The sequence below is a fragment of the Megascapheus bottae genome, chromosome 21, assembly GCF_031878675.1.
Source record: "Megascapheus bottae isolate mThoBot1 chromosome 21, mThoBot2.hap1, whole genome shotgun sequence".
Lineage (NCBI taxonomy): Eukaryota > Metazoa > Chordata > Mammalia > Rodentia > Geomyidae > Megascapheus > Megascapheus bottae.
In genome coordinates, this window is record NC_143529.1 from 10808660 (window position 1) to 10834867 (window position 26208).

The 26208-nt window shown below is 41.1% G+C and overlaps 1 protein-coding gene across 4 annotated transcripts; it reads left to right on the top strand.

The window, feature by feature from the left end:
* Positions 1 to 4867: 4867 nt before the first annotated feature.
* On the top strand, positions 4868 to 25642 carry Bzw1 (basic leucine zipper and W2 domains 1). 4 transcript variants are annotated; one of them, XM_090354576.1, is made up of 12 exons: positions 4868 to 4973; positions 6112 to 6185; positions 8169 to 8345; positions 12099 to 12193; positions 12924 to 12989; positions 13696 to 13831; positions 14556 to 14665; positions 15113 to 15283; positions 16188 to 16334; positions 20932 to 21070; positions 22717 to 22839; positions 23230 to 25642. In XM_090354576.1, exons 2-12 carry the CDS (start codon positions 6122 to 6124, stop codon positions 23259 to 23261), a joined length of 1260 nt encoding a protein of 419 aa, XP_090210702.1. In that variant the 5' UTR covers positions 4868 to 4973; positions 6112 to 6121; the 3' UTR covers positions 23262 to 25642. The 4 variants fall into 4 exon arrangements, with proteins under 4 accessions (XP_090210702.1, XP_090210701.1, XP_090210703.1 ...); XM_090354575.1 differs by lacking the exon at positions 4868 to 4973 and adding an exon at positions 5335 to 5435; XM_090354577.1 differs by lacking the exon at positions 4868 to 4973 and adding an exon at positions 5898 to 5976.
* The last annotated feature ends 566 nt before the right edge of the window (positions 25643 to 26208 follow it).

A 26208-nucleotide genomic window follows, 5' to 3' on the forward strand; every position in this document is an offset into this window, starting at 1 on the left:
TCTGTTTAGATCTGACAACTGAAGCATTGTTAAGGTTGCAGAAATTTAGTTCCCCAGACAATCAAGAAAAGGCCTTTGCAAATGGGTGCTAAGTAAGTTACACTATTGTAGCCAAAGATAGTTTGTGCAGTTGTTAAATGTTAAATATGATCTCTAGTTTGGAGTAAATTATTGTTCCTAATATCTAATCCTTGCAACCCCTTGATAAAACAGGCTAGGCTTCTTAAGGTCCCTGGTCAAGCATAGAGACAACGCCCCTGAGTCAGCTTGAAGAAGTCACAGAAGCTGAATCTCTGCCCATCAATCCCCTTTAGATGAAGGGACCAAAGTCATTTTTGGAAAATGTGACAGGATAAATTAGAGGTATAGGAAAGTAAAAATTGCACTTGTGTTTCTTTTAAAATAAAAACGGGGGATATGTTGGGAGCCAGAGTGGAATCAAATTGTACCTTGATTTGCATCAGACAATGGCTTTATTGTCTTATTGTTTTATGGCCTTATTCTGTTTAAATGACCTGAGATTTACCATATGAATGTAACAGCTGGAAGTTCCCTGGTTTCAAGAAGGGATAGAAGCCTGGAGTTGACAATAAATGAGGCAGCAGTTTTTACCTGGGTGGCAGACCTCCTGGACCCGATGTGTTTGTCTCTCTTCTATTTTTTCCAGCTCCTGCCCCCTATTTCAGGAACCCCAATTTGCTGCCGGTAGGCCCCGGCATCAGCCCAAAATTATTATATCTTTTGATTCCTCCCTAAGAGTATTCTCCTTTGGTCTCACTGTGTCTGAATGCCTAAAGTCCTGTATAATTTACCATGTCCTGCTGTATTTCAGATCTAGGTTCTGACATAAGAAAGAAAACATGTGTCCTTTGTTCTCTCCAGCTTGGCTTAGTCATTTGTTTCTCTGAGCTTGGCTTACTTCACTTAACATCGTTTATTCTAGGTCCATTCTACACATCTTAAGTAAATGAAACTCATAAATTTATGCACTTTATACCAATTAATTAATGCCCACAAAGAAAAGCATAGGCCCAGATGGATTCATTGGTTAGTTCAATAAAATATTTCACAAGCAGAACTGAGATTATGGCCTAATGGTAGTGCCCGCCTAGCATGCAGGAAGCCCTGGGTTCAATTCCTCAGTGCCATATACAGAGAAAAGGCCAAAAGGGGTGTGGCTCAAGTGGTAGAGCGCTAGCCTTGAGAAAGCTCAAGGACAGTGTCCAGTCCCTGAGTTCAAGCCTCAGGACTGGCAAAAAAAAAAATCACAAGTAGAGCAGGCCTGGTGGTATACAGCTATAATCCCAGCACTAAGGAGGTTGCAGAAGAGGATGAAGGTTTTGAGTCCAGGCTGGGTCACATACCAAGTTTATGTAGCCTGGGCTATCTACCAAATATATGAAGGTTTTAAGGCCAGCCTGGTTCATATACCAAATTTATGTAGCCTGGGCTACAGATCAAATTTATGAAGATTTTTGAGCCTAGGTTACATACCAAATTTATGAGGGTTTGGAAACCAGCCTGGGCCACATTTCAACTTTATGTAGCCTAGGCTATATAATTTTCTGAAACCTTGTCTCAGAAAAATAAAAGACATCAAAAGAAACAAATCAAAAAAAAAAAGATTGGCTTGAAAACAATAACAAATGTAAAAGATAAGATCCGTAAGGGCCCAAGTTCTGCTTGTCACCTCTGCGTCTTTCTAGTGGTCTCAGTAAACATTTGTTGAACAAATAAAACAAAAATGATCTGAATGTTAGAAATCCATGACCCTCCAGTGTCAGAAAATGATACACAGAAGCAGGTGCCCGGGGCAGGGTGGTCTGTTGGGTTTTTATTTATACTATCCCAAGGGGTGACTTTGTCCCATTTCCTGGTTGCTAAAGGGTCAGGCTCACATTTTTTTTCTTTCTTTTAAAATTGGATATCAGGTGATGGGGTAATACAAGAAAATCAGAAAGCACTCTAGCAGTCCCTATTGGGAGGTGGGGCTGTCTTTTTGGAGGCAAAAGTGTACATCTTGGCATGGCTAGTTGGGAATGGGGCTGAGAATAGGGCTACTGAGGGTTAAGGTTGGATGAAAGTCAGTGGAAAGTTCCTACTGAAGGTGTGTGTGTGTGGTGGGGGGTGATTCTTTAAACTCCATTAGTAAGGACTCATACTCTTGACATGGTAGCTGGTTACAAACACCACCATCATTGAAGTCCAGCAGCTAATAATTCCAAGTTGGGCATGGTCGCTGTTGTCTGTAATCCTAGCTACTCAGGAGGCTGAGATCTGACTAAAAAACCTGAGACTCCTATCTCCAATTAACCACTAGTAAAAAAGAATAAAAAGGGAGGGGGGGCACTGGGGCTCAGTGCCCAAGGGATAGGGCAGAAGCCTTGAGCAGAAGAGCTCAGTGAGAGTGCCCAGGCCCATGACCAACCAAAACAAAAACAAGAACCCCCACACACACAACTGTAATAATTCTAATATGCAATACACAATAGTGAGTGATTATAAGTTGGAGACATTTTAAATTTGACAGAAAAAGACAGCTTTGGGGCCAGAAATTTTTTAGTGCTTGCCTAGCATGCACGAAGACCGGGGTTAGATTCCTCCGGACCACTTACATAGAAAAAAAAGCCAGAAGTGGTGCTGTGGCTCAAGTGGTAGAGCACTAGCCTTGAGAAAGTCTAAGGACAGTGCTTGGGCCCTGAGTTCAAGCCCCAGGATTGGAAAAAAAAATTGCTTTTTCCCACATTGGTGACGTGGCAGTCTGTTGTAGGGATGGAGCCTGGCTTCTCGTTCAAAGGGAGAATTCCTAAACGTGAGCCTTGTTCTCCCGTGGATAAAAGTAGTATCCAAACTTTAGGGTAGTTTTGAGTACTACACGAGGTTAACAAAATGCTTGATATTTATACTTAAGTTTTGATAAAATTTGAGTAGCACGAAATCTAGTTTGGGGAGAGGACTAATGTTGCAAAGGACTGTTCAGTAAGAGATGCCAGAAGAGTATGAACTGGAGGCTAGGTAGAAAAAAAAATAGGGTTCAGAATTTTAAAACTCTGACTCCCTTCCTTCCCAGCTCTCCTGTTTCCTTCCGATCCAGTCACCCTGGCCTCACCAAGTGGTACCTCCAACACAGCAGGTTCTTTCCCTGCCCAAAGCCCTCCCCACTGCTCTTCTCTGGGGAAGGCCACTGAGTATATAGACACTACAAATATTGTTTTAATGACTCAACAGGTGAATTTGGAACTCCTTTAAAGGAAGTAAACATTAAATCTTCAGACCTTAAGACACTGTCATAGGAGACTGTGAAGAAAGCAGGTAAGAGGTGTGAGAATAGGAAAGGAGTCAGCAAAGTCACAAATTATTCAAAGGTTTCAGGAGATGGGCTAAACGAGTTAAAGGCTAAGAGGCAACAAGGAGAGTGGATTGAGAATGACTGGAATTGGCAATCCAGTTAAAATTAATGTTAAAAAATAAACAAATGCTGAGAAATATAATGTTCCATGAGTGTGGCTGGGGTAGCACAGTCACAAAAATAGAAGTCATGGGTGGACTTAGTGAAGTTCCTGTAATCCTGGTACTAGGGGAGTTGCAAATCTTCCTGAACTACATAAGATCCTGTCTCCTAAACAAAACCAATCACCTTACTAGGTTATTTTTTTAACCGGTATTTTTACATTTTAGTAACAGGCGAAATATTCTGATACGAAACCAGTGTATTTACCAATAGGTTTGACAAGGAAGATAAAGCTGGGTTCAGAGGTGATTCTGGGAATAAATCCTAAAAGCAGAAGGAAGTGGATGGAAACTTCTTCTAAACACAAAAGTGGAAGGCTAAACAGACACCTAAGTGCAGGCCTGTAATCCCAGCACTTGGAAGGTTGAGGTAGGAAAAAAAAATCTCAAGTTCAAGTCCAGTCTTGTACAACCCGCACCCCCATGAGGCTACAGCCTGGTGATGCTGTGCGGGGTTGGGTTATGAGCTACAGGGACTTAGTTCCTGCTTCTGTCCCAGATTTCTGATGACATAAACTCGCTGAATGTTTAAAGCCCACAAATTTCTGCAATACAGAGAATTTCCCCCGCGCCTGCCAAGTCCTGGGGCTTGATCTCAGGGCCTGAGCACTGTGTCCTTGGGCTTTGTCCTCAAGGCTGGCGCTCACTAGTGAGCCACACCACCACTTTTGGCTTTTTTTTTTCTACGTATATGGTGCCCAGGAGTTGAACTCCGGTCTTCGTGCATGCTAGGCAAGCACTCTACCACCAGGCCAAACTCCCGGCCCCTTGGGGTCTTTGTTTGTTTTTAAGGCGCACCCTCGGGTCCCTCATCAGAAACTGAGGGTGTCCCCCCCCTAATTCTTCAGAACAAGCCCCCCACTTGGCTTCACGCCTGGCGCTAGCGGGGATCGGAGCCGGAGGCCTGGATCTGACCCGAGCTGGTTCTTAGAACCCGGGCCGGACGGGGGGGGGGGTGGAGAGCGGGGCAGGTGTGGCTTCCAGTACCAGGCCGGGCCGCGGGGCCCAGTCCCGGCCTCGCCCACGCGGGGCCCGGCGCGCCCCGCCCGTGGAGGGGGACGGGGCGGGGCGGGGCCGAGGAGAGGGGCGGCGGGGACCCAGTGCCCCCACCCCTCCGAGCGCTGGGAGGCTGCCGGACGCGGGGTGGAGGAGAGAAGGCGGCTCTAGGGCAGAGGGCCTGTCGAGGTCTAAGGGAGGGCGGAGACCCCAGCTCCGTCCTCCTTCCACGTCTTCACCCCGCGCCGTCGGGCGGCTCCGAGCCGCGTCCCGGCGGGGTGGTGCAAAGGTGGGGGGGGGAGGGAAGTCTCGCGATAGCAGGGCGGCCGGGCGGGGGCGGACCTCCTCCCTCCTCCTCCTTCCCCCCCCTTCCTCCGCCTCGCGTTAGTTCCGGTCGCAGAGGAGACACCGCCGCAGTTGCCGCCACATCGGGGATTTCTGGCTCTTTCCTCTTCGCCTTAAATTCGGTGAGACGCGGCGCCCCCGTGGGCCCCGGGCCGAGGCCGCGGCGCAAGGCCGCTGGGCGGAGGCTGGCTTGGGGCGGCGGCGCGGGGACGGGAACCCGGCGGAGGCCGCCGCAGGAGGCCGGGCGGATCCGGGGCCTGGATTGGGCACCGGAGGCCGACAGCCTGCGGATCCGGTGGGCCGGGGAGCCCGAGGTGGCCGCGGGCGAGGCGGGCCCGCTCTGCGCCCGACCCTGGCCTTGGCCGGCCTGGGTAACAAAGCCACGGCGGCCTCTGTTGGGTGATGTACGCGTGGGGGTTCCGGCGGGCGGGGCGGGGGGAGCCGCCACCACCGCTGCGGCCGCCTCCTCCGCCGCTGCTTTCGCTGGAGGGCGGGCGGATGTACGGGGCGGCGGGGGCCCCGGCGCGGAGCGCCTCGGCGCCTGTGGTCCGCTCCTTGCGGCGGCCGACACCGCAGGCGACAGGGTCAGTGGAAGGAGGGCCCCAGACACCCCGACGCCCGGCCGCGGCCCCGGCGCGGCGGCCTGAGGCTGGGGCCGGCGTAGGGGCCGCGCCTGCCCGGGCTCCGGAAGGGTGTGGAAGGGGAGACACGTGCGTGGACTGGAGCGTTCCAGGCCGGGGAGGCTCCATCGGCGTTCAGCTTTGCGGGCTGGAATGGTGCAAGCGGCCGCTGCGGTTACACGCGCGCCTTTGGGGACAGGGGCGGACTGTGGTTTGGGGGGGGCTCGGGGGAAGGCCTTCCTGTCTTGGGCACCCAGTGTCTTTGGGATTGACATAACACCTTGGGGGGTCTCTCCCGGTTATAAGGTGGTAATCTAACGTTCTGTGGTGCTTAAAAGTAGTGGAAGATGGCGGTGCATTGAAAGAGTAATGTAGAAGAGACCAAACAATTATGTTTGTGATGGGTGTTTTGCCACCAGTCACTGTGACAACTGTAAAGTCATCTGGAGGTGTGCTTTCCAGCACTTCCTTACAGGGTTTGTTGGAGAGATTTTGCCTGCGGCAGGTATATTGCCAAGCTGGAGCTAGGCTCCATTTGATTTATTTGTAACTAGAGACTAGAAGTGGATGCTTGGATTTGAAAAGTAAATGTTTATGGTATGGCACAGGTACTTTTAAGGCAATATTTCTCTCTTCCTAGGGTGTCTTTTATGAATAATCAAAAGCAGCAAAAGCCAACGCTATCAGGCCAGCGTTTTAAAACCAGAAAAAGAGGTAAATATGTGCGCTTTATTATCGCTTCACACCTCCACGTAGTTTTTTTTTCCTTCCTATCCAAGTTCCACTAACAGTCAGTTGCCTGATACTAAAATCTTAAAAGAAAAATGCCAGAAGTTGAGTTTTTACTCAACTGCCATTTTGCCATTTCAGATATATCCTTAATGTTTCTACTGCTTTCTCAAACTTTTAGATTTAGGATTGCTGTATACCTTTTTCCTGTGATAAGTACATTAAAAACATAAATAAGAGTTATGTTGTTGCTAGCTAGTAGTTTTGTTTAAGCAACATTTGCTTGAGCCAAGAGGTTATTTTTTAATGGGATCATGAATTTCGATTATGGGGTATATGAAGGGCTTTGATGTAGCCCAGTGCTGTAGGAGTTATTGGAAAAGAGAAAAATCAGACTAGTTCCAATTACCTATATATTCTCTGCAATACCAAAGCAGGATATACTAATCCCAACAACTGTGTGGTTATTCTACTACTTTTCCAGACAAATCTGTGCTAGTGGTTCCTGTTACCACCACCACACAAGACAATTTCTACCTAACATCTCTTGGCTTATTTCAAACGTAGGCTATCCTTTATACCTTAGATAAATTTTATTCCTCTGAAAATTTGCCAAAACATAGCAGCTCTTGGTTCTTTTTGTTAAATGCTCATAACATTGGAAAGAAAAAGCACTTGGTATTTACTAAGGTAATCTCTGTTTTTATTATTTGTTTTTATGCCAATTCCAGTGAGCTTTTTTACTAAAGGCTCCATACAGCTCTACCACTTGAGCCACAGCTCATTTCCCACTTCTGGGGGAAGTTAATTGGGGATAAGAGTCTCATAGACTTTCCTGCTCCATCTGGTTTTGAAGCACGATCCTGAGATTTCAGCCTCTCTTTTAGCTAGGGTTACACCATGAGAGGCTCAAGCTGGGGGTCTGAGGTAATGCATAGCATACTAATGACTACTCAGAGCCAGGAGTAATACTAGCTGCTCTGGCTTAATCTTCACAACTTCATTAAGAGTAACTGTGTTTCCACTGTTAAGAAGAGGACTGGTGCAATCTGCTCACTAGTGATCCTCGCTGAGATCTAGAGGATGGCAGTTCAAAACCAGCATTGGCAGAAAATTTGCTAAACTCCATCTTCAAAATATCAAGAAAAAAAAGCTGAGCTACAGGTGTTACTCAAGTGGTACAAAGCCAGCCCAGCAAGCAAGAAACCCTCAGTATCAGCGAGAGACTAGTGTATTAAATTTCACAATGTACTATGGCAAAAAAAAAAAAAACTCCCTGCCTAGGATTTTCCTTGTTTTAGCATTTAAAGTCCCTTGTCTCCTTCACTCTCACCAGGGAACAGATTACAGTAAGATTTTTAATAAGCATTGGAGGATAAGGCTAATTGGGATACACTGTATACATGTATGAAATGTTGCAATGAAACTCTTGTTCCATTAACACATTCTGATAAAGACAGTGAAAAAGATAATAAATGATGTGTATTGTGTATCTCAAACTATGAAAATGACTAATTCCCAGTAGCTGCTTAGTTTTCTATCTCCTTAAGACTTATTTTGAAGTGTTGTGAAAGAATATATAGGTAAAGATGTATATTTAATCTCTCCTGTCTTATTGCAAGTCTTGGGTTCTGTTATTTGTTTTCATTTATTGTCTTTAAAATAAGAAACCTAGAAGCATTGCAACTTTAAAAGGTCATGATTCACAACATATCGATGAGCCTCTTAAAACTAAATGTTTTGAGGCCAGGAGTTTGGCTTAGTGGTAGAGTGCTTGCCTAGTGCTTGCCTAGCATGCAGGAAAACCCAGGTTCAATTCTTCAGTGCCACATACGTAGAAAAAAGCCGGAAGTGGTGCTGTGGCGCAAGTGGTAGAGCTCTAGCCTTAAGAAAGCCCAGGGACAGAGCTCAAGCCCAGGACGGCCAAAAAAAAACAAACCTAAATGCTTTAAATTTTTTCTTCCCCAGATGAAAAAGAGAGGTTTGACCCTACTCAGTTTCAAGACTGTATTATTCAAGGCTTAACTGAAACTGGTACTGATTTGGAAGCAGTAGCTAAGTTTCTTGATGCTTCTGGAGCAAAACTTGACTACCGCCGCTATGCAGAAACGCTGTTTGACATCCTGGTGGCCGGTGGAATGCTGGGTAGGTATTTGGGTTTTGTGGGGTTTAGTCATTTAGGGAAGTGTAATATGTGGAAATTGTGAAGAATTCAGAATTAAATTGTGAATTTTCTCTGATTCTTAAATTCATTCCTACAGCATATTCGATAAAGAATTTTTCTAGGTGTGTTTAAACTCAGTTACTGGAAAAATTCTGATCTTATTCTGCCCTATGAAAGGCTTCTATCATATTCTTGGGATGAAGCCATTATAAATTTAGATGTACTGGAGGTATCAAATGAATATTGAATTTAAAAAAAATTTTTGTTACTTATTTTTTTTCCAACAAATTTGGAAAATTTTAGGCCCATTTTTTCCCCTTTTTTTCTACCCCTCCCTGGAGTTGCATTTAGAGTTAGACTGTTTGATGTTTCACAGAAAGTGTCTGTTTTTATTTTTATTTTTTATTTAGATATTTCAGAATATTTTCAGAGAAGTAATGTCACCCTTCATAATTAGCTTGAGGAAATCAGAACTCCATGTGGATACATGGAGAATGGAACTTTAGAAAGACTCTCACATGACATAGAACATATAAATGTAAAAATCATACATTCTCGTCAAGTGACCATTTCTTTATATTAGAAATTAATGGTGAGATTTTTGTTTCTCCTTATAATACTTCTATCAACAAGAGTTTTTTTTGTTGGTCATGGGATTTGAACTCAGGGCCTAGGTGCTGTCTCTGAGCCTTTTTTGCTCAAGGATAGCACTCTACAACACTCTACTACTTTGGGGCACAGGTCTACTCTAGTTTTCTGGTCATTAACTGGAGATAAACATCTCACAGACTTTCTTGCCTCCCTAGCTTCTATCCATAATCCTCAGATTAGTAGCTAGGATTATAGGCCTGAGTCACTAACACACAGCAACAAGGTTTTTTGATTTTGTTTTTTATTGTCGGGATAATGTATAGATGGGTTACAGTTTACAATCATCAGGTAGTGAGTATATTACTTCTTGCACATTGATACCCCTTCTCATGTTTTTGTCCCCCTACCCCTCCCAATAATCCCACTTTCCCTTCCCTATTTCAAATAAATGAATATATACAATATAGCAGGTTACAAAGTCAGATACAGTAACAATATGAGATTAACCATAAGGGCAAAAAAAAGAGAAGGGAAATACTATAGTACATTAAGAACAGCAATCACACAATATAAAGCTCTTGTTTCCATATCCTAGAGTTCATTTCATTTAGCTTCATCCTGTATGAACTTATGTGCGTAGGTTTTGAACTATTATAATCCTCTGCTAGGAGAGGACTACAAATGAGGGAAACCATGTTGTTTTATTTTCTTTTTTTCATTCTATTGTTTATACTCAGGGCGGTCCTTGGTAGATTGGCACTCTACTATTTGAACCACACTTCCAGTCTGTTTCTTTGGGAGTCCCTCTGACTTTTCTATCCTGAATGACTTCAAGATCCTTTGGATCTTGTCCTCTTTGAGTAGCTAGGGTTACAGGATGAGCCATCTGTTACTAAGGATTTTTTTTTTTTTTTTTTTTTTATTATTAAGCAGGATGGGGGGCTGGGAGTTTGGCCTAATGGTAAAGTGCTTGCCAAGCATGCACAAAGACCTGGGTTAGATTCCTCGGCACCACATACATGGCTTGAGTGGTAGAGCTCTAGTCTTGAGGAAAGCCTAAGGACAGTGCTCAGGCCCTTTGTTCAAGCCCCAGGACTGGGGAAAATGGGAATGAGTGTGTTGGAGTAGTTGGGAACGGGGGTGAGGAGGGAACACCAGTGACTAACTCTTGCCAAGCAAGCACTCTACTTTTGAGCTATGTCTCTGAATCTTGCTTTGTGGTAATACTGGGATTTGAGCTCAGGACCTCTTACTTATTGGGAAAGTACTCTATCATTTGACTTATTCTCTCAGCCCTTTTATTTTGTTTCTGAGATAAGGGTTCCCTGACTGCCCAGGCTATCCTTGAAACTCATTGTTGTACCACCACTTAGCTTGTACCACTGTGCCTGGCTAAGGAGAATTTCAAATATTCTTCTTCACAATTATTAACACAGTCTTCATCTATGTACCCTTTATGTTTCACTCACAAATTTTTGTATTCAACAGTTTGTTTTTTTTTTAATCAGATTTGGTGTTAAACTCAATTTCATAATTGCTGGGCAAGAATTTTAACACTTGAGCCATACCCCTAGTCATTTATATATGTATTTCTCCTTGTGTGCTTTTGAGGAGTTTGAATTTGGCCTAATACTTGGTGCTCTACCAACTTGAGCCATACCTCTACCCTGTGTGTGGGGGGGGGGCGCAGTGGGGTGTTTTTTTATATTAGTGCTGGAGCTTGAACTGACCTCTGACTCTTGCTCAACTCTTTGTGTTTATAGCTGGCACTCTACTACTTGAACCATGCCTCTAGGTCTGACTTTTTTCTGAGTAACTGGAGAGAAGAGTCTCAGATTTGTCTGCCTTGGCTGGCCTTAAATTGTTATAAATATGCCTTCCATTTACCGCCGGAGTTGTAGTAAATGTCTCAGTGAGGCACGTTAACTTCTGTGCAGTCAGGTGCACCATCGGCCAACAAATCTGGCCAACAAGTGCCAGGAGCAGGCAGTTTGCTCCTAGCCTAGCAGCCCTGCCCCTCTGTGGAGCTCCACTTCACAGTCTCTTCTGAATAGGCTAGTTTGAAAAGGGTAAAATGTATTTACTTAGGATGAATGTCGAAATTAGGTTATCTGAAAACAACCCACACTGTCTGCTACTTTTGGAACAGACTGGGATGTGTAGTACTTCCATGTTGAAAAGAAACCAGCTGAAGACAAAACTGTAATTATGCAAGTCCCTTTCTATCCCAAAACACTTCCTCTTTTTCTAGCCACTGTTGCACAAAGCTGTGCACTCGGACAGAAGGGGCAGTTTTTCTTACAACTGTGATCCTCCAATCTCAGCCTCCTAAGTAGCTTACGTTATAGGTTTGAACCACCAGCTCCCAGCTTGAATTTTTTTTTTTTTTCCCCAAGACCTGGGGCTTAAACTTGGGACACCTTTGCTCAAGGCTGGCATTCTGCTACTTGAGCCATAGAACTACTTCCAGCTTTTCTATGTATGTGATACCAAGGAATCGAACATGGGTCTTCATGCATGCTAGGCAAGCACTCTACCATTAGGCCTATCTCCCAGCCCTTAGATTTGTTTTTGAAATTAGGTTTCCTTAACTTCTCCCAAACTGGTCTCAAACTTATGCTTAATTGTGCTTTCAACCATGCCTGGATATTCAAACATTCTAAAGTGAATACTGCAGTGAATATTTGGTCTCTTAGCCAACTTCATCCATTGTATATTCCTGTAAAGTGTAAGCTGAATATGAAGTACTAAGAACATCTTTGAAGATTTAATGGTTGGGGACGGGGGTGGAGTTTGGGGTACTGTTTTTGGAGAGGTGCAGTACTAAAGTTTGAACTCAGGGTCTCCCTCATGTTTACTAGACAGATAGATGGTCTGCTAGTTAGCCACATCTCTAACCCTGAATGGTAAGGTACATGTAATCAAAACCAACTAAGCATCTCCACTTGGTCAGTTTGGCACTATTAAGTCGTGATTCACTTAAGATTTGTGGGCTTGGGTTTGATTGCTTCTGATAAAGCTTCTATCTTTTCGAAGTTTACTATTTATCTTCTTTATTCTTATTCAAAAAGCAAGATTGAAATAATTCCCCCCTCCTTTTTTTTGTTTTGGTTCTCTGCAACTTTTTATGAAATAAACCTTAGCCCCAGGTGGTACACTGGCAGATGACATGATGCGTACCGATGTCTGCGTGTTTGCCGCACAAGAAGACTTAGAGACCATGCAAGCATTTGCTCAGGTAAGTGAAACTTCGTATTGTTCAATTCATTAGCTACTGTACCTTGACTTGTGTTTAAGGGATGTTCTGCTTTGAAAAGTTTGCAGATAGGAAGTCGAAGGAATTTGATTTTAAGTTTTAGGAATACTGTTCTTTAGTGCAATATGATGAATTAGGCATCTCAAATATATTAAGGAGTATGAAGTAGAAGAAATAGCTCTTTTTTGTTTTTGTGGAATTCCTCAAATTTTTAAGAGGTGTCATTGTGGGCATGGTGGTGCATTGTTGCAATCCCAGCACTCTGAAGGCTAAGCCAAGAGAATCTACAAGTTTAAGGGCCAGTCTAGACTCTTGTATAGTGAGACTCTGTCTAGGGAAGTAAAGAAAAAGATGTTTAACATAGAAGAAAAATCAGTTTCCTACATTGTGATTTCCATGGTTGAGCTGTTTTGCCTATTACTGGTTTTTTAAAGGAAAGTAAGTTTTACAGATAGCCTTATTAAGATCTCATTTGAAAAGTTCTGGTTTAATTATATTGTCATTACTGTAAGCAAAGAATTTAAGTAGCTAATGGCACCTTAATGGGCTGAGTGTTTGTGGTATATAGCTAGATATTAAGACCTGGATGCTTGAAGTATTTAATAGTAACTTGTAGAGTTTACTGAGCTCATCTCAACATAAAGCATGTAAACTATTATATCCAGTGAGAAGTACTCTTCAGTTCTAGAAATGACTTTGTTGTTCCCTGTAGGTTTTTAACAAGTTAATCAGGCGCTACAAATACCTGGAGAAAGGTTTTGAAGATGAAGTAAAAAAGGTAGGAGTAACTGGGGTTGAGATGTAGCTCAGGGGTAGTGATTTTGCTTACAAGAGGCTTTAGAGGCAAACCCCTTCAGAAAGGGGTTCTGCCATAGTTTTGATAAAATTTCAGGTCCTTACATAGGTTTTCCTTGGTTTGTTTAGCTATTTGTAACTCAGTGTATACTCGGTGTTTCATAGTTTTACAAAAATTCTGGTAATATTAACATCTGCATCATATCAAGCACTCTTCTGTGTGACTTTCATTAAAATCCTGTTAGGGTTGTCCACATATTATGTGTCAAGAAACGGCTCATGCCTGTAATCCTATCTACTCAGGAGGCTGAGATCTGAGGATCAAGGTTCAATGTCAGCCTGGGCACAAAACCTGAGACTCTTCAATTAACCACTAGAAAATTAGAAGTGGCACTGTGGCTCAAGGGGTAGGGCAGTAGCCTTGAGCTGAAGAGCTCAGGGACAGCGCCCAGGCCTAGTTCAAGCCTCATAACCCACAGGGAAAAAAAAAAAAAAAATTAGAAGAAACTGAGGCTTTAAGACTGAGTAACTTATAACTTGTCTAAGACCATTCAGTTAAATTAGCATATAGCTGAGATACAAACATGGATGGTTAGTTCCCAAAGCCCATCCATTTAACCAGTACATGTTTTTACTGTGTATCTTAATACACTGCCATTGTTCTCCCTAATTCTTTATTACTTTTTCAGCTGTTGCTGTTCTTAAAGGGTTTTTCAGAGTCGGAGAGGAACAAGCTGGCCATGTTGACTGGTGTTCTTCTGGCTAATGGAACACTTAATGCATCCATTCTTAATAGCCTTTATAATGAGAATTTGGTTAAAGAAGGTAATTGACTGCTAGTAAAGGGTGGTCTTTGTTTAGTTTGATGAAGGTGGAATAAATGAGTGAAAGTCAGAACAGATGGAAACCTTAGAGGGATATGGCATACTGTTTACTGATGTATGGTCCAATTTAGTAGGCATTTATGGAGTAACACCGTCATCCAGGTTTGATGGCTTTCTTTTGTATACAACAAATATCCAGGATTTATAGAAAACGTGATTAAGTATAAAACTATTTTCATCTTCAAAATTGCCAGGTATACTGTACAAATTGTTACCTTCAGCTTATATAATAAAGACAAGCTTAAGGCAGGCTTAGGTGTCTCACCTATAGTCCTGATTACTTAGGGAACTTAGATTTGAGTGTCACAGTTCAAGGCCAGCCCTGGCGGGAAAGCCCATGAGACTCGTTTCTCCAGTTAAGCACAAAAAAGCCAGAAGTAAATCTGTGGTTCACGTATTAAAGAACTATTCTTGAGCACAAAAGCTCAGGGTCAGCGTCTAAGTCCTGAGTTCAGGACTGGCACATATATACATGCACAAACATTTTATGTGAGAAACTTATGCAAAAAGATGCCACCAACAAATGATAAGATAGAGAAATTGGAAAGCTGAGAACTAAATCACAAGTGGTTGAGTTGTGAGGGACCAGTACAGCAGGAAACTCTTTGATGAAATTCAGAAGCCCTCCTGTCCCCCCATCCCCCTATTATTTTCCACTTTCACAGGGGTTTCAGCAGCTTTTGCTGTGAAGCTCTTTAAATCATGGATAAATGAAAAAGACATCAATGCAGTGGCTGCAAGTCTTCGGAAAGTCAGCATGGATAACAGACTGATGGTTTGTAGCTTTTTTCCTTCTCATTCCTGCTAATTGTTAAGGCAAATGTCATGAAATGTAATGAGAAGTTTTTCTTTTTTTTCTTTTTTTTTATTTCGTTGTGGGGCTTGAACTCTGGGCGTGGGTGCTATCCCTGAGCTCTTCAGCTCAAGGCTACTGCCCTACCCCTTGAGCCACAGTGCCACTAGTTTTCTAGTGGTTAATTGGGAGATAAGAGTCTCACACAGACGTCAGTACTTGGACTGACTTTGAACCAAGATCCTCAGCCTCCTGAGTAGCTAGGATTATAGGTGTGAGCCACCATACCCAGCTGCAATGAGAAGTCTTCTAATTCATTTTCTGTGTGTGTTGTGTGCATATGCCCACGTGTGTGCTAGTAGTATTGGTGTTTAAATTCTGGGCCTTGCATTTTTCCAAAAAATATTTAACATTGAATTCCCCTTTCAGGAACTTTTTCCTGCCAATAAGCAGAGCGTGGAACACTTCACAAAGTATTTCACTGAGGCAGGCTTAAAAGAGCTTTCGGAGTATGTTCGGAATCAGCAAACCATAGGAGCTCGCAAAGAGCTCCAGAAAGAACTTCAAGAACAGATGTCCCGTGGTGATCCGTTTAAGGATGTAAGATATTTTTGTTTAAACCCTCTGTCTGTCTGTCTATCTGTCTGTCTCTCTCTCTCTTTTTGCCATTCTTGTGGACTGAACTCAGGACCTGAGCATTATCCTTGGTCCTTGGGCTTTCTCAAGGCTGGGGGCTCTACAACTGGGCCATAGCACGGGTTCTGGCTTTTCTATGAATGTGGTACCAAGGAATTGAACCCGGGTCTTCATGCATGCTAGGCAAGCACTCTGCCACTAGGCCAAACTCCCAAATCTTAAACCATCTTTTTATGGCTAAACTGGAATAGATATTTCCATGCATTTGAGAAATCAAAATGTTTCATCAGGATGAATCTATAATTATGCAGTGTTTTACTTCCAGCCATGTTTAAAGGCATGCTTATTTAGTGATTTACGGAAGCCCAGAAGTAACTCTTGGAGACTTTGTACATGGAGTTCAGTGCAGTAGACATTGCCATTTCTTGATCCCTGGCATAGCTGATTTGTCTATGTGGAAAATGAGGTTGAGGCTTAAGGTCCCTTTGAGTTTCAGAGATTTTCATTTATGTGTGCATACATGGTTGTTGCCAGTTTCAAGGAGAAGTATTGTTGGGCTTTTTTTTTTTTTTTTTTTTTTTTTTTTTTTTTTTGCCAGTCCTGGGCTTGAGCTCAGGGCCTGAGTACTGTCCTTGGACTCTCTCAAGGCCAGAGCTTTACCACTTGAGCCTCAGCACCACTTCCAGCTTTTTTCTATGTATGTGGTACCGTGGGATCGAACCTGGGTATTCGTGCATGCTAGGCAAGCACTTTAACCACTAGGCCAAACTCCAGGCCCCATTGTTGGGCTTTTGTAAAGAAATGTACATATGGTGTGTGAAGATAAACGTACCAAAATTAACATGACTAAATTTGGATTATTTTGCAGATAATTTTGTATGTCAAGGAGGAGATGAAAAAAAACAACATCCCAGAACCAGTTGTCATTGGGATAGTCTGGTCAAGTGTGATGAGCACCGTGGAGTGGAACAAGAAAGAGGAGCTTGTAGCAGAGCAAGCCATCAAGCACTTGAAGGTATTAAACTGTATGTCTTAAGTGAGCCTAAGCGACTTGTCCGTGTACTTCTTCCTGAGAGGACTCGCCCTCATCCTCTGTTTTTCAGAAGATTCACCAGTATTATATAGAGTTGGCTATTGACAGTAACACTTGATTTAGTAGTTTGCAGATTAGAGCAAGACCAAGCTTTAAAGTAGCATTTCTGAGCAAGTATTGGAAATAGAAGGGCTCCTTTTTAATAATGTTGAAAACAATATTGTTTGACAGCTGAAATACTTGTAGATGCTGCTTATTTGATTTAGATGCTTCGATTTTTTTTTTTTTTAACTTTACTGGTTTTAATTTTTGTTGCTTTGTTTTGTACTGGTCCTGGGGCTTGAACTCATTGTTGAGATGTTTTGCTCAAGGCTAGCACTACCACTTGAGCTGTAGCTCCACTTCTAGCTTTTTGGTGGTTAATTAAAGGTAAAAGTCTCAGGTTTTTCCGGGCTTGGGCTGGCTTCAAGCTCAGCCTTCTGAGTAGATAGGATTCTAGACATCAGCCCTGGACTTGTTCTTTATTTCCAATTCATAGATTATGGTTCATAGTGATTGTAAAATGAGTCAGAGTGGGCACTGGTGCTCATGTCTGTAATCTTAGCTATGGAGGATGCTGGGACCTGAGGGTTAAGTCCAGCCCTGACAGAAAAGTCCAGGTACTCCAACAAAAAGAAAGTGGAAGTGTGGCTCAGTGGTGCAGCACCAGCTTTGAGCCCAAAAGCCAAATGAGAGCATGATGCCCTGCGTTGAAGTGATAGTAGGCCAGCACATAAAGGTACTTGAATTCTGCTTCTGGGCACTGGTCCCTCATTCTGCCTCTTAAGCACAGCGCCACTTCTGTTTTTCTGGTGGTTAATTGAAGATAAGAGTCTCAAGAACTTTTGTGCCCAAGCTGGCTTTGAACTGCATGATCCTCAGAAATGACCTTAGCCCCCTGACTAGCTAGGATTACGTGGGTGAGCCACCAGCACTCTGCAAGAAATTTTTTTTTCAAAAGAAAAAAGTTTATTTTTAAATTAAAAAGTTGGATGGGAGGAGGGAGAGTGGGGAAAAAACCATGAATAGGGGTATCAGTATTCAAGAAGTAATGTACTCACTATCTGACAAAGGTAACTGTAACCCCTCTATATGTTACCCTGACAAATACAATATAAAGGTAAATTAATATCTTAAAGAGGCACATTTAGAAAAACTGACGTAATATATACTAGGAATAATAAGTAAATAGGAATTGAAGACAGGCACTGGTGTCTCACATCTGTAATTCTAGATATTTAGGAGGCAGATATTTGAGGATGAGCGTTCAGTCAGCCTAAAGTATTAGCTTTGAACTTAAAAGATCCGGGACAACACCTAAGCCATGAATTCCACCCCTTGGACTGGCATGAGAATCAAAAAGTTAAATAAGTGACAGGAGTGGAGAAAGAGGAGTGGCACTTGACAGCAAGCCAGTTATGCAACTATTGTTGTTACTTAATAGTTTTTACTCTATTCTATGCTGACCTTCAAAATACACGCTTTTAATGGTTTTTTTTGACAGTCTTCAGACAAACAGTAATAAATACGAACTTAGACTTCATTTGTTTGGAAATATAATTACATTTTCCATAATTACCATTGTAACTGCTGCTGTGGTAGAGTTTGTTAATTCACACTAATGACACAAAGACAATTGCTGAAACCTGAACATTACTGTGTGAACAAACTTAATAAAGCCATGGCTATTTCATCTCAGGATGTTCTTTCCTCATTTATTTTGACAATTCTAATTATTCTGGTAACACTAGACCTACAGTTATCTTCATGTACACTCAAACTTAAAATGCTCACAAGAGACAATTTCTTGCTGAGAAATTACTTGGGTTAGCTATAGGATTTCAAGTTATCCTAAGGCATAAGTAATAAAGGTTACTGTGTTGGAAATATGTTCCAACTTGGGATAGTAACACTGTTTTAAGCTGGGTACGGGTAGCTCATACCTAGCTACTTAGGGTGCTGAGAGCTGAGGATCACTGTCTGGAGCTAATTCAGGTGAAAGGATCCTATCTCTAATTAACCAGCAAATAGCTGAAACTGGCAGCTATTTTGTATAGCATCTATCTTTGAATATTTCTAAGTCAAGAGCGAATGAAATTCAGATTTCTTTTTCTATTGTAATTAAGAGAGGGGTTACAGATATATTGGCCAGATAAAAGGAGTATTACTTCACACACATTGATAACCCCTTCTTTTGTTTTTGTCCCTGTTTCCCTCCCCCTGCTCCCTAACCTCTTCTTGTTTACCCCCTTCCTTTTCCTATTCCAAATAAATAAATGTATATGCAGTATACTAGATTACAAGATAAGATACTGTAACAGTATCAGAATAGCCAAGGGACAACAGAAGAGATGAAAAATGATATATTCCATTAAGAACAACAATCACACATTATATAGGTCTTCTTCCATATCCTGGAGTTCCTTTCATTTAGCATTATCCTATATGGCCTTATGTATCTAGGTTTTGAGCTATTGTAGTCCTCTGCTAAGAGAGTCCAAGTTTTGTACTAATTATTACAAATGAGGGAAACCATTGAGCCTATGTTCCTTTGGGTCTGGCTTACTTCACTTAATATGAATTTTTCCAGTTGTTTTCATTTCCTTACAAATTGGGCAATGTCATTCTATTTGATGGCAGCATAGAATTCCATTGTGTATAAGTACTACATCTTCATCCAATCATTCTTTTTTACTTAAAACTCCTTGGGGTAGAAGTGTAAATCAGCAGGAGGCATATGATTAACATGCATGTGCCATACCCTGGGTTCAGTCTTCTGTGCACTTATCAATAAAATAGCTTTATTTACATGTCATTTGAATTTAGTAAATTCAAAAATTTGACATTCATGTAATTTTATAATTCATATAATGCATTGCGTTTTGACTTAAGTAATTTGTACCATATGTTGGTTTGCATTATAGTATTATAGAGCAGATGAAATAATTTCTAGAGGCTGTACTGTTTTCTATCCACTTCCACAAATATTTGCTTACTATTACAAGTCTGGACCAATTCAAATTTTCTTTTTTTTTTTTCCCAATCTTTAAAATGAGAATTTATTTTCATAAGGAAAGCAGATTCACAACTGAGACTGTGTTTATAAAAGCAATACCAAATGTACACAATAGGTTAATACCCTGCCCTTTTATGCAACATTCCTGATTTGCAAAATGATACCTTCCAGCAAGATCCTTGTTGTGTTGTAAGTTAGATGAGTGGAAAAATACATTGCTGTGAAATGGTTTTAGCATGAAGCAAAACTCAAATGATTTTCAGGTTAATAGCTCAGCTAGTTCCAGATACAAAGTAGTGGCTCAATATGTTCTTTGTTGCGTGATTGCCTATAAATATTTGGTCCTGTTTATAACAGGGAGCTCACAGTACTCTTAAGTTGATATATGTATTTTTTTATGATTTTTTTTTTTTTTTAATTAAAGAATTTATTAACATTGATTTTTACATCATATTTCAAATGACGTGTTTAACAAACAGGTATTCAAGAAGGGAATCTATATATACAATCACTGGCACTTAGATTTTAGAACATAATCAGAATTAGGCTGAGGGTTTGTATGTCATAGATACATAATAATCTATGTAATAAAACATGTCTATAGAGTCATAAGTTTTTATGACTATGTAGTTGTGTTTATATTTCCAATACTATGTCCATAGCATTGGGTATGCAACTTTTGAGTCCTCGCTCTTGTACTGTTTGGATCTAATAGCCACATATTAAGGGTACCATGCACCTTTTGTTCCTTTGGTCTTGACTTGTCTCACTCAACATGATTCGCTCTAGCTTCATCCACTTCCCTGCAAATGCCATTACTTGTCTGTTGGCTATGTAGAATTCCATTGTGTATATATACCACGTTTTCTGTATCCATTCATCTGCAGTAGGGCATCTGGCTTGTTTCCATTGCCTGGCTATTGTAAATAGTGCAGAGATAAACATAGCTGAGCAGGTGTCCTTATCATATCTTGGGTTATGGTGTTCAGGATAGATGCCCAGAAGTGGTATGGCGGGATTGCAGGGAAGGTCAATTTTCAGTTCTTTAAGAAACCTCCACACTGCTTTCCAGAGTGGCTGCACTAGTTTACAATCCCACCAGCAGTATAGTAGGGTTCCTTAAGAAATAATTTTTTAAAAGATGAGTTTGGTAGGGGGCAGGGGGTGGGAACAGGGACAAAAACATGAGAAGTACATCAGTGTGTGAAAAGTAATGCACCCACTACCTGACAAATGTAACTCTAAGCCCTCTCTATACATTATCCCGACAATAAAATTTTTTTTAAAAAAAAAGGAATTTGGACCAGGGGTGTGGCCTAGTAGTAGAGTGCTGGTCTGGCATACATGAAGCCTTGGGTTTGAATCCTCGGTACCACGTACATAGAACTAGAAGTGGGCAGTGCCCAGGACCGGCGGGGATGTGGGGTGGGGAGTGGAGGAGAGAGTCTGGTTTTGTTGTATTGTATGAACTTTGTAATGGGTGGTCATTGAAAGCATGACTAAACGTTTGCTTCCCTTTAAAAGCAATACAGCCCTCTACTTGCTGCCTTTACTACTCAAGGTCAATCTGAGCTGACTCTGCTGTTGAAGATTCAGGAGTATTGCTATGACAACATTCATTTCATGAAAGCCTTCCAGAAAATAGTGGTGCTTTTTTATAAAGGTAATCTAATTCTTGAGTTTTGTGAATGCTTTATTAAAAATCCTTGAAGACTCCAAGTTTTTTTTAGTTCAGAAGTCTGTGTTAGTTTCAGGTCCCTAAAATATACTACATTTCTAGTCACAAGATGAAATCTTTGAAGTGGGTGGTGTGTTTTTTTTGTGCCGGGGGAAGGGCTTGCTGGTTCTGGGGCTTGAACTCAGGGCCTGTGTACTGTCCTTAGACACTTTTTGCACAAGGCAAGTACTCTGCCACTTGAGCCACAGTGTTTTTCTGAGTATATGACACCAAGGGATCAAACCCAGGGCTTCATGTATACTAGGCAAGCATTTTACCACTAGGCTAGGCTCCTGGGCCTGTTTGTTTGTTTTTTAAGTATATTACTATTCATTCTCTTGGCCCTACTCACAAGGTAAAATCCAAACCCAAACATGCGATCCTACCTTATGCCATGTCAGATCGTCTCATCCTCAGACTAGAGACATTCACTTTACACAGTTCTGCATATGGATGTTTGTTGTATCTTCAAGACCAGGTGACAGAAACTCTGTTATTCATTATTGCTCCCTCTTCTGTAGTCTGTGCTCTGGTTTTGAAAGATAACCTTGTATCTATATTGTGAACCTATGAGTCTACCATCATTCACTTTTTCTTTTTTTTTCTTTTTTTTTTGCCAGTCCTGGGCTTGAGCTCAGGGCCTGAGCACTGTCCTTGGACTTTCTCAAGGCTACAGTTCTACCACTTGAGCCTCAGTGCCGCTTCCGGCTTTTTTTTTTTTCTATTTATGTGGTCATTCACTTTTTCTTTAAAAGAAAATTGAATTAGCCGGGCACAGTGTCTCACACCTGTAATCCTAGCTACTCAGGAGGCTGAGATCTGAGCATCATAGTTCAAAAAGCCAGCTCAGGCACTAAAGTCTGGGAGACTCTTAATCTCCAATTAACCACCAGAAGACCAGAAGTGACAGTGTGGCTCAAGGACAGACAGCACCTAGGCCCAGAGTTCAAGTCCCACAACCAACCCAAAATAATTGGGGGCTGGGAGTGTGGCCTAGTGGTAGAGTGCTTGCCTAGTATGTACAAAGACCCAGGTTCGATTCCTCAGTACCACATACATAGAAAAGCCAGAAGTGGTGCTGTGGCAAATAAATAAATAAACAAACAAACAAATAAATAAATAAATGGAGCTGGGAGTTTGGCCTAGTGGTAGAGTGCTTGCCTAGCATGCACAAAGACCTGAGTTTGATTCCTTAGTACTACATACATAGGAAAAAAGCCAGAAGTAGTGCCGAGGCTCAAAGGGAAGAGTGCTAGCCTTGAGAAAATCCAAGGACAGTGCTCAGGCCCTCAGCTCAAGTCCAGGACTGGAGGGAAAAAAAAGGATTATGAGCTAAGTACTGGTAGTAACCTGTAATCTGAATTACTTGGCAAGAAGGATGGAGAGGATGTGGTTCAAGACCACCCTGTGCACAAAAGTTGGTGAGTGGCAAATGCCAAGTCTGACAGTACATGCTTGTCACCTAGCTAAGTTAGGTACATGCTTGGGCAGAACACAGAAAAAGGCTCATTAGCAAGTACAAGGTCCTGAGCTGTAATCTTCCCAAGATGAAGAACTAGGTTCACTCAGCAGTGCACGGTTTCTTTTTGTAGCTGAAGTCCTGAGTGAAGAGCCCATTCTGAAGTGGTACAAAGATGCACATGTGGCCAAGGGGAAAAGCGTCTTCCTCGAGCAGATGAAGAAGTTCGTAGAATGGCTCAAAAATGCCGAAGAAGGTAAGTGTTCTCATTGGTGCAGTGAATGAAAACATTTTAACGTGGCTGTGATGTGTGTCCACACAGCTGTATTTTTGGGGTTTTTTAATCACTTTCTATATACACTAGAGATTTTTTGTGTTTGCACCATTACTTGTGCTTGAGCTTAGGGCCTAAGACCTGTCTGGGGCTTTTTCACTCAAGGCTGGTCTTCTGCTTGAGCCACACTTCCACTTGTGGCTTTTTGCTGATAAATTGGAGCTAAGTGTCATGGACTCTGCTGCCTGGGGTCCTAGGCTGGCTTCAGATTCCGTGGCTGAGACTTTATTTTTGATATCTATAAACTAACATTGGCAGATACTGCTTGACCACAGATAAATAACACTTAACTACATTTCCCCCCTTTTCTAGAATCTGAGTCTGAAGCTGAAGAAGGTGACTGAATTTTGAAACTCCATCCTCAGTAAAGCAAGCAGGAGTTGTAGATAAATGTGGCGTCTCATGTGTCCTGGTTCTTACATCTTCCTACCTCCCTATATCAAGCATGATATAAGGGCTTTCATGACAAATTTATTTTAATTGTTTCTATGGTTACTGGAAATGTTGGATTTAGTTTCTAAAACCATGTTTTAAGTAGCTACAGGAGCTGTAGATTTGAATCTAATGTTGCTTTAGTTTTTTTTTTTTTTTCAGTTATCTTCTACCTCCTGTAATTTTCTACTGTAATAATGTAATTTAAGGCCTTCCACAATGAACATTTCATTTTCTTCCCTGGGTTTTTCTATATAACCGTTTTCAAGATATGATTTGGTTAAAAATAATTTGTTAGAAAAATTGTTTTGCAAATTAAACTATAAAAGTATCCAAAGTCTCAAAAGGCAATGGTTTGTGTGATAATTTGGTATGCCCAGAGCCCTGTTCATCAATGAAAGCCTCACGTGATAAGTGAGCCCATTAATATGAACCCTGAGTATTGGGACCACTGCTGTGTGTTACCGTATTCTTGTCTTTTGAACCCCGGGTGTCTGTAGGTTGTTTGCTCTCTGGTTTTTATCCTCAGTGAAGGTAGAGAGAACAAACTTGAGGAGTTTGAGAAATCATCAGTGGCAGAGGTGGTGGGAAGAAGAAAGTCGAGCTTTTTCCCCCTGAAAAACTTCTGCATTCAGTTTGAATCTTTTTGGCAAAGCAAATGGCTATTTTCATATAAGCATTTCCAAATATACATTAGAAAAGTCTTTATTGATAAAATATTTTATGCCCAGAATATACTTAAATTGATTTAAAAGGACCCGTGAAGGATCATAAGGAAATGACTGCTGTGTTAAATGCTAAGGTTCAGCATATTCTAATTGATGATCTAAATATGGCTTGTATTTCTTATCAGTTTAGAATATTTGTAAAGAATGAAGTGCAATGTCGCTATATCCCCACTTGGTCTTCCTGGTTGGGCTTCGTTCTGTTACCATATTCAGTAATGCCTCAAGCGCCTGGCTGTTAACACACCCTCTCATTGCTATTTTTTTTAATTGCCACAAGCCAAATATCTTCTAAATGATGGATCCATTATTTTAATGGCTGCCTTTTAATTTTAACTCTCTTGTTACCTATCTGTAAATGTAGTCAGTAAGGGGGGAAACCTAGCCAAATATTTGAGTGTAAGGCATGTGAAAATTTTTTGAAGGTTTTTAGTTGGGGAAAAAAAAAAAAAGCCTAGAATAATGCCACCCAGAGACTAGTGGAAATTGCCCCTTTGAAGATACCATTTATTAGAGAGTTTGAAGTTTAAAAGTTCATCTTGAGGATATAACATGTAATATAATTTGAATTAAAGATATGGTATCTTAATATTGTAACTGATAACATTGTGACTGGGGTGAATTGTTAAGTGAATAACTTTGATAAAGTTTTCATGCACAGGCAAAATGTATTTAATCTGCTTTTACTTTGTAATTTGTAGTCCTCAAAAGACTTTTTTTTTTTTTAAATAAAGTCCATCCTTACACTTAGGTTTTATACATCAGTCGTTTTCTTTTGTTTAATATAAAATCTCATTTTGTGACCTAATCATGTATTGTATGTTGAATGCTCAGATGTCTTTATATAAAATCATTCAAGAACAAACCTTTCTCATCCTGTAACTCCCAAACTGTATACCACCTACTCAGAATGATGATGTAGCCCACTGCGTTGACATTTCTGCAGCCAAGTCATTGCATGCTGCTGCCGTCCACGGTGTGCCCTTTTATTATATATTGTGTACAGTGAGAGTGTGTAGTCTTCCACAGCTACGTTATGCTCTTTGATCATGGTTTCATTTCTTCATGACACAGTAATATTTACTTACTACAGTATTTAGTAAATGGACACATCACGTATTATAATGTAAAGAAAGAATGCTTTATAAAATGGTTTTTATTTTGAATTTTAAGTGATAATTTTAGAACTGAGCTGCCAGTGCCAACCTTTGGCTTCAAATGTGTAATTCTTAATATAGACATTAAAACTGTACTTTTAGTTATGATTGGGTAAAATGTTCATTGATTTATCTAAATGGAATCTCTTGGATATTTTGATGTGTTTACAGCTGATCATAAATTTCTTTCTCTGAGAGCATTATCCTAGAGATACTGTTATTTTAAAAAAAAAATTCCATATGCCAGAAATGCCACAGAACAGGTGAACATAGCATAATAGTTATTGGTGATGGCAACTGCATGTGACCAAAACACTATAATTCAGTGTTCCTCAAGCTTTTTCCATTATCAGTACTCCAGGAAAGCTTTTTATTTTCCCTAATAGAATCCCCAATAAATTTTAATAGAGATATGCTGTATTGTGTCTGCTTTGTACATGCAAAGAAAGGTATTTGGCCTGTGTGAAATTAGCAGTAAGAATGTACACCTTTAATTTGTATCCTGTTAAAATGGGAAGGAGATCTACTGATGCATGCATGTCTTTATTCTTCTCTGGTGTGAGACAATATTTTTCTGAAAGGATCACAAGAAAGTTGGTTTCCTACGTATTAGGATCTTTCCACCTTGGGCTTTGCACCATAACCCACCATAGGCAAGAAATTCCCATTGGCTTTGGATTACTTCAAAGATTGCTTGATTGTGAATTTGCCATTAGGAAGAACTATTTGTTTCTCCTAATCTATGAAAACCATTGAAAATCCTCCAGAAAGTTTCGGATATAGATGGTAAGTAGTAATGAAATTTGACTAATGAATATCAATTTACTCAAGGTGCTAATTGACACTAAAACTTGTAAAATAGATGCCAAAGTTTGATATGTTAGTAGACTTGAAATTAGTTATGCTTTCCTCATATTGTTGATAGTTGTGTAAATATATTTCTGTGGGTCATATGTTACATTGCCTTGATAAGATTT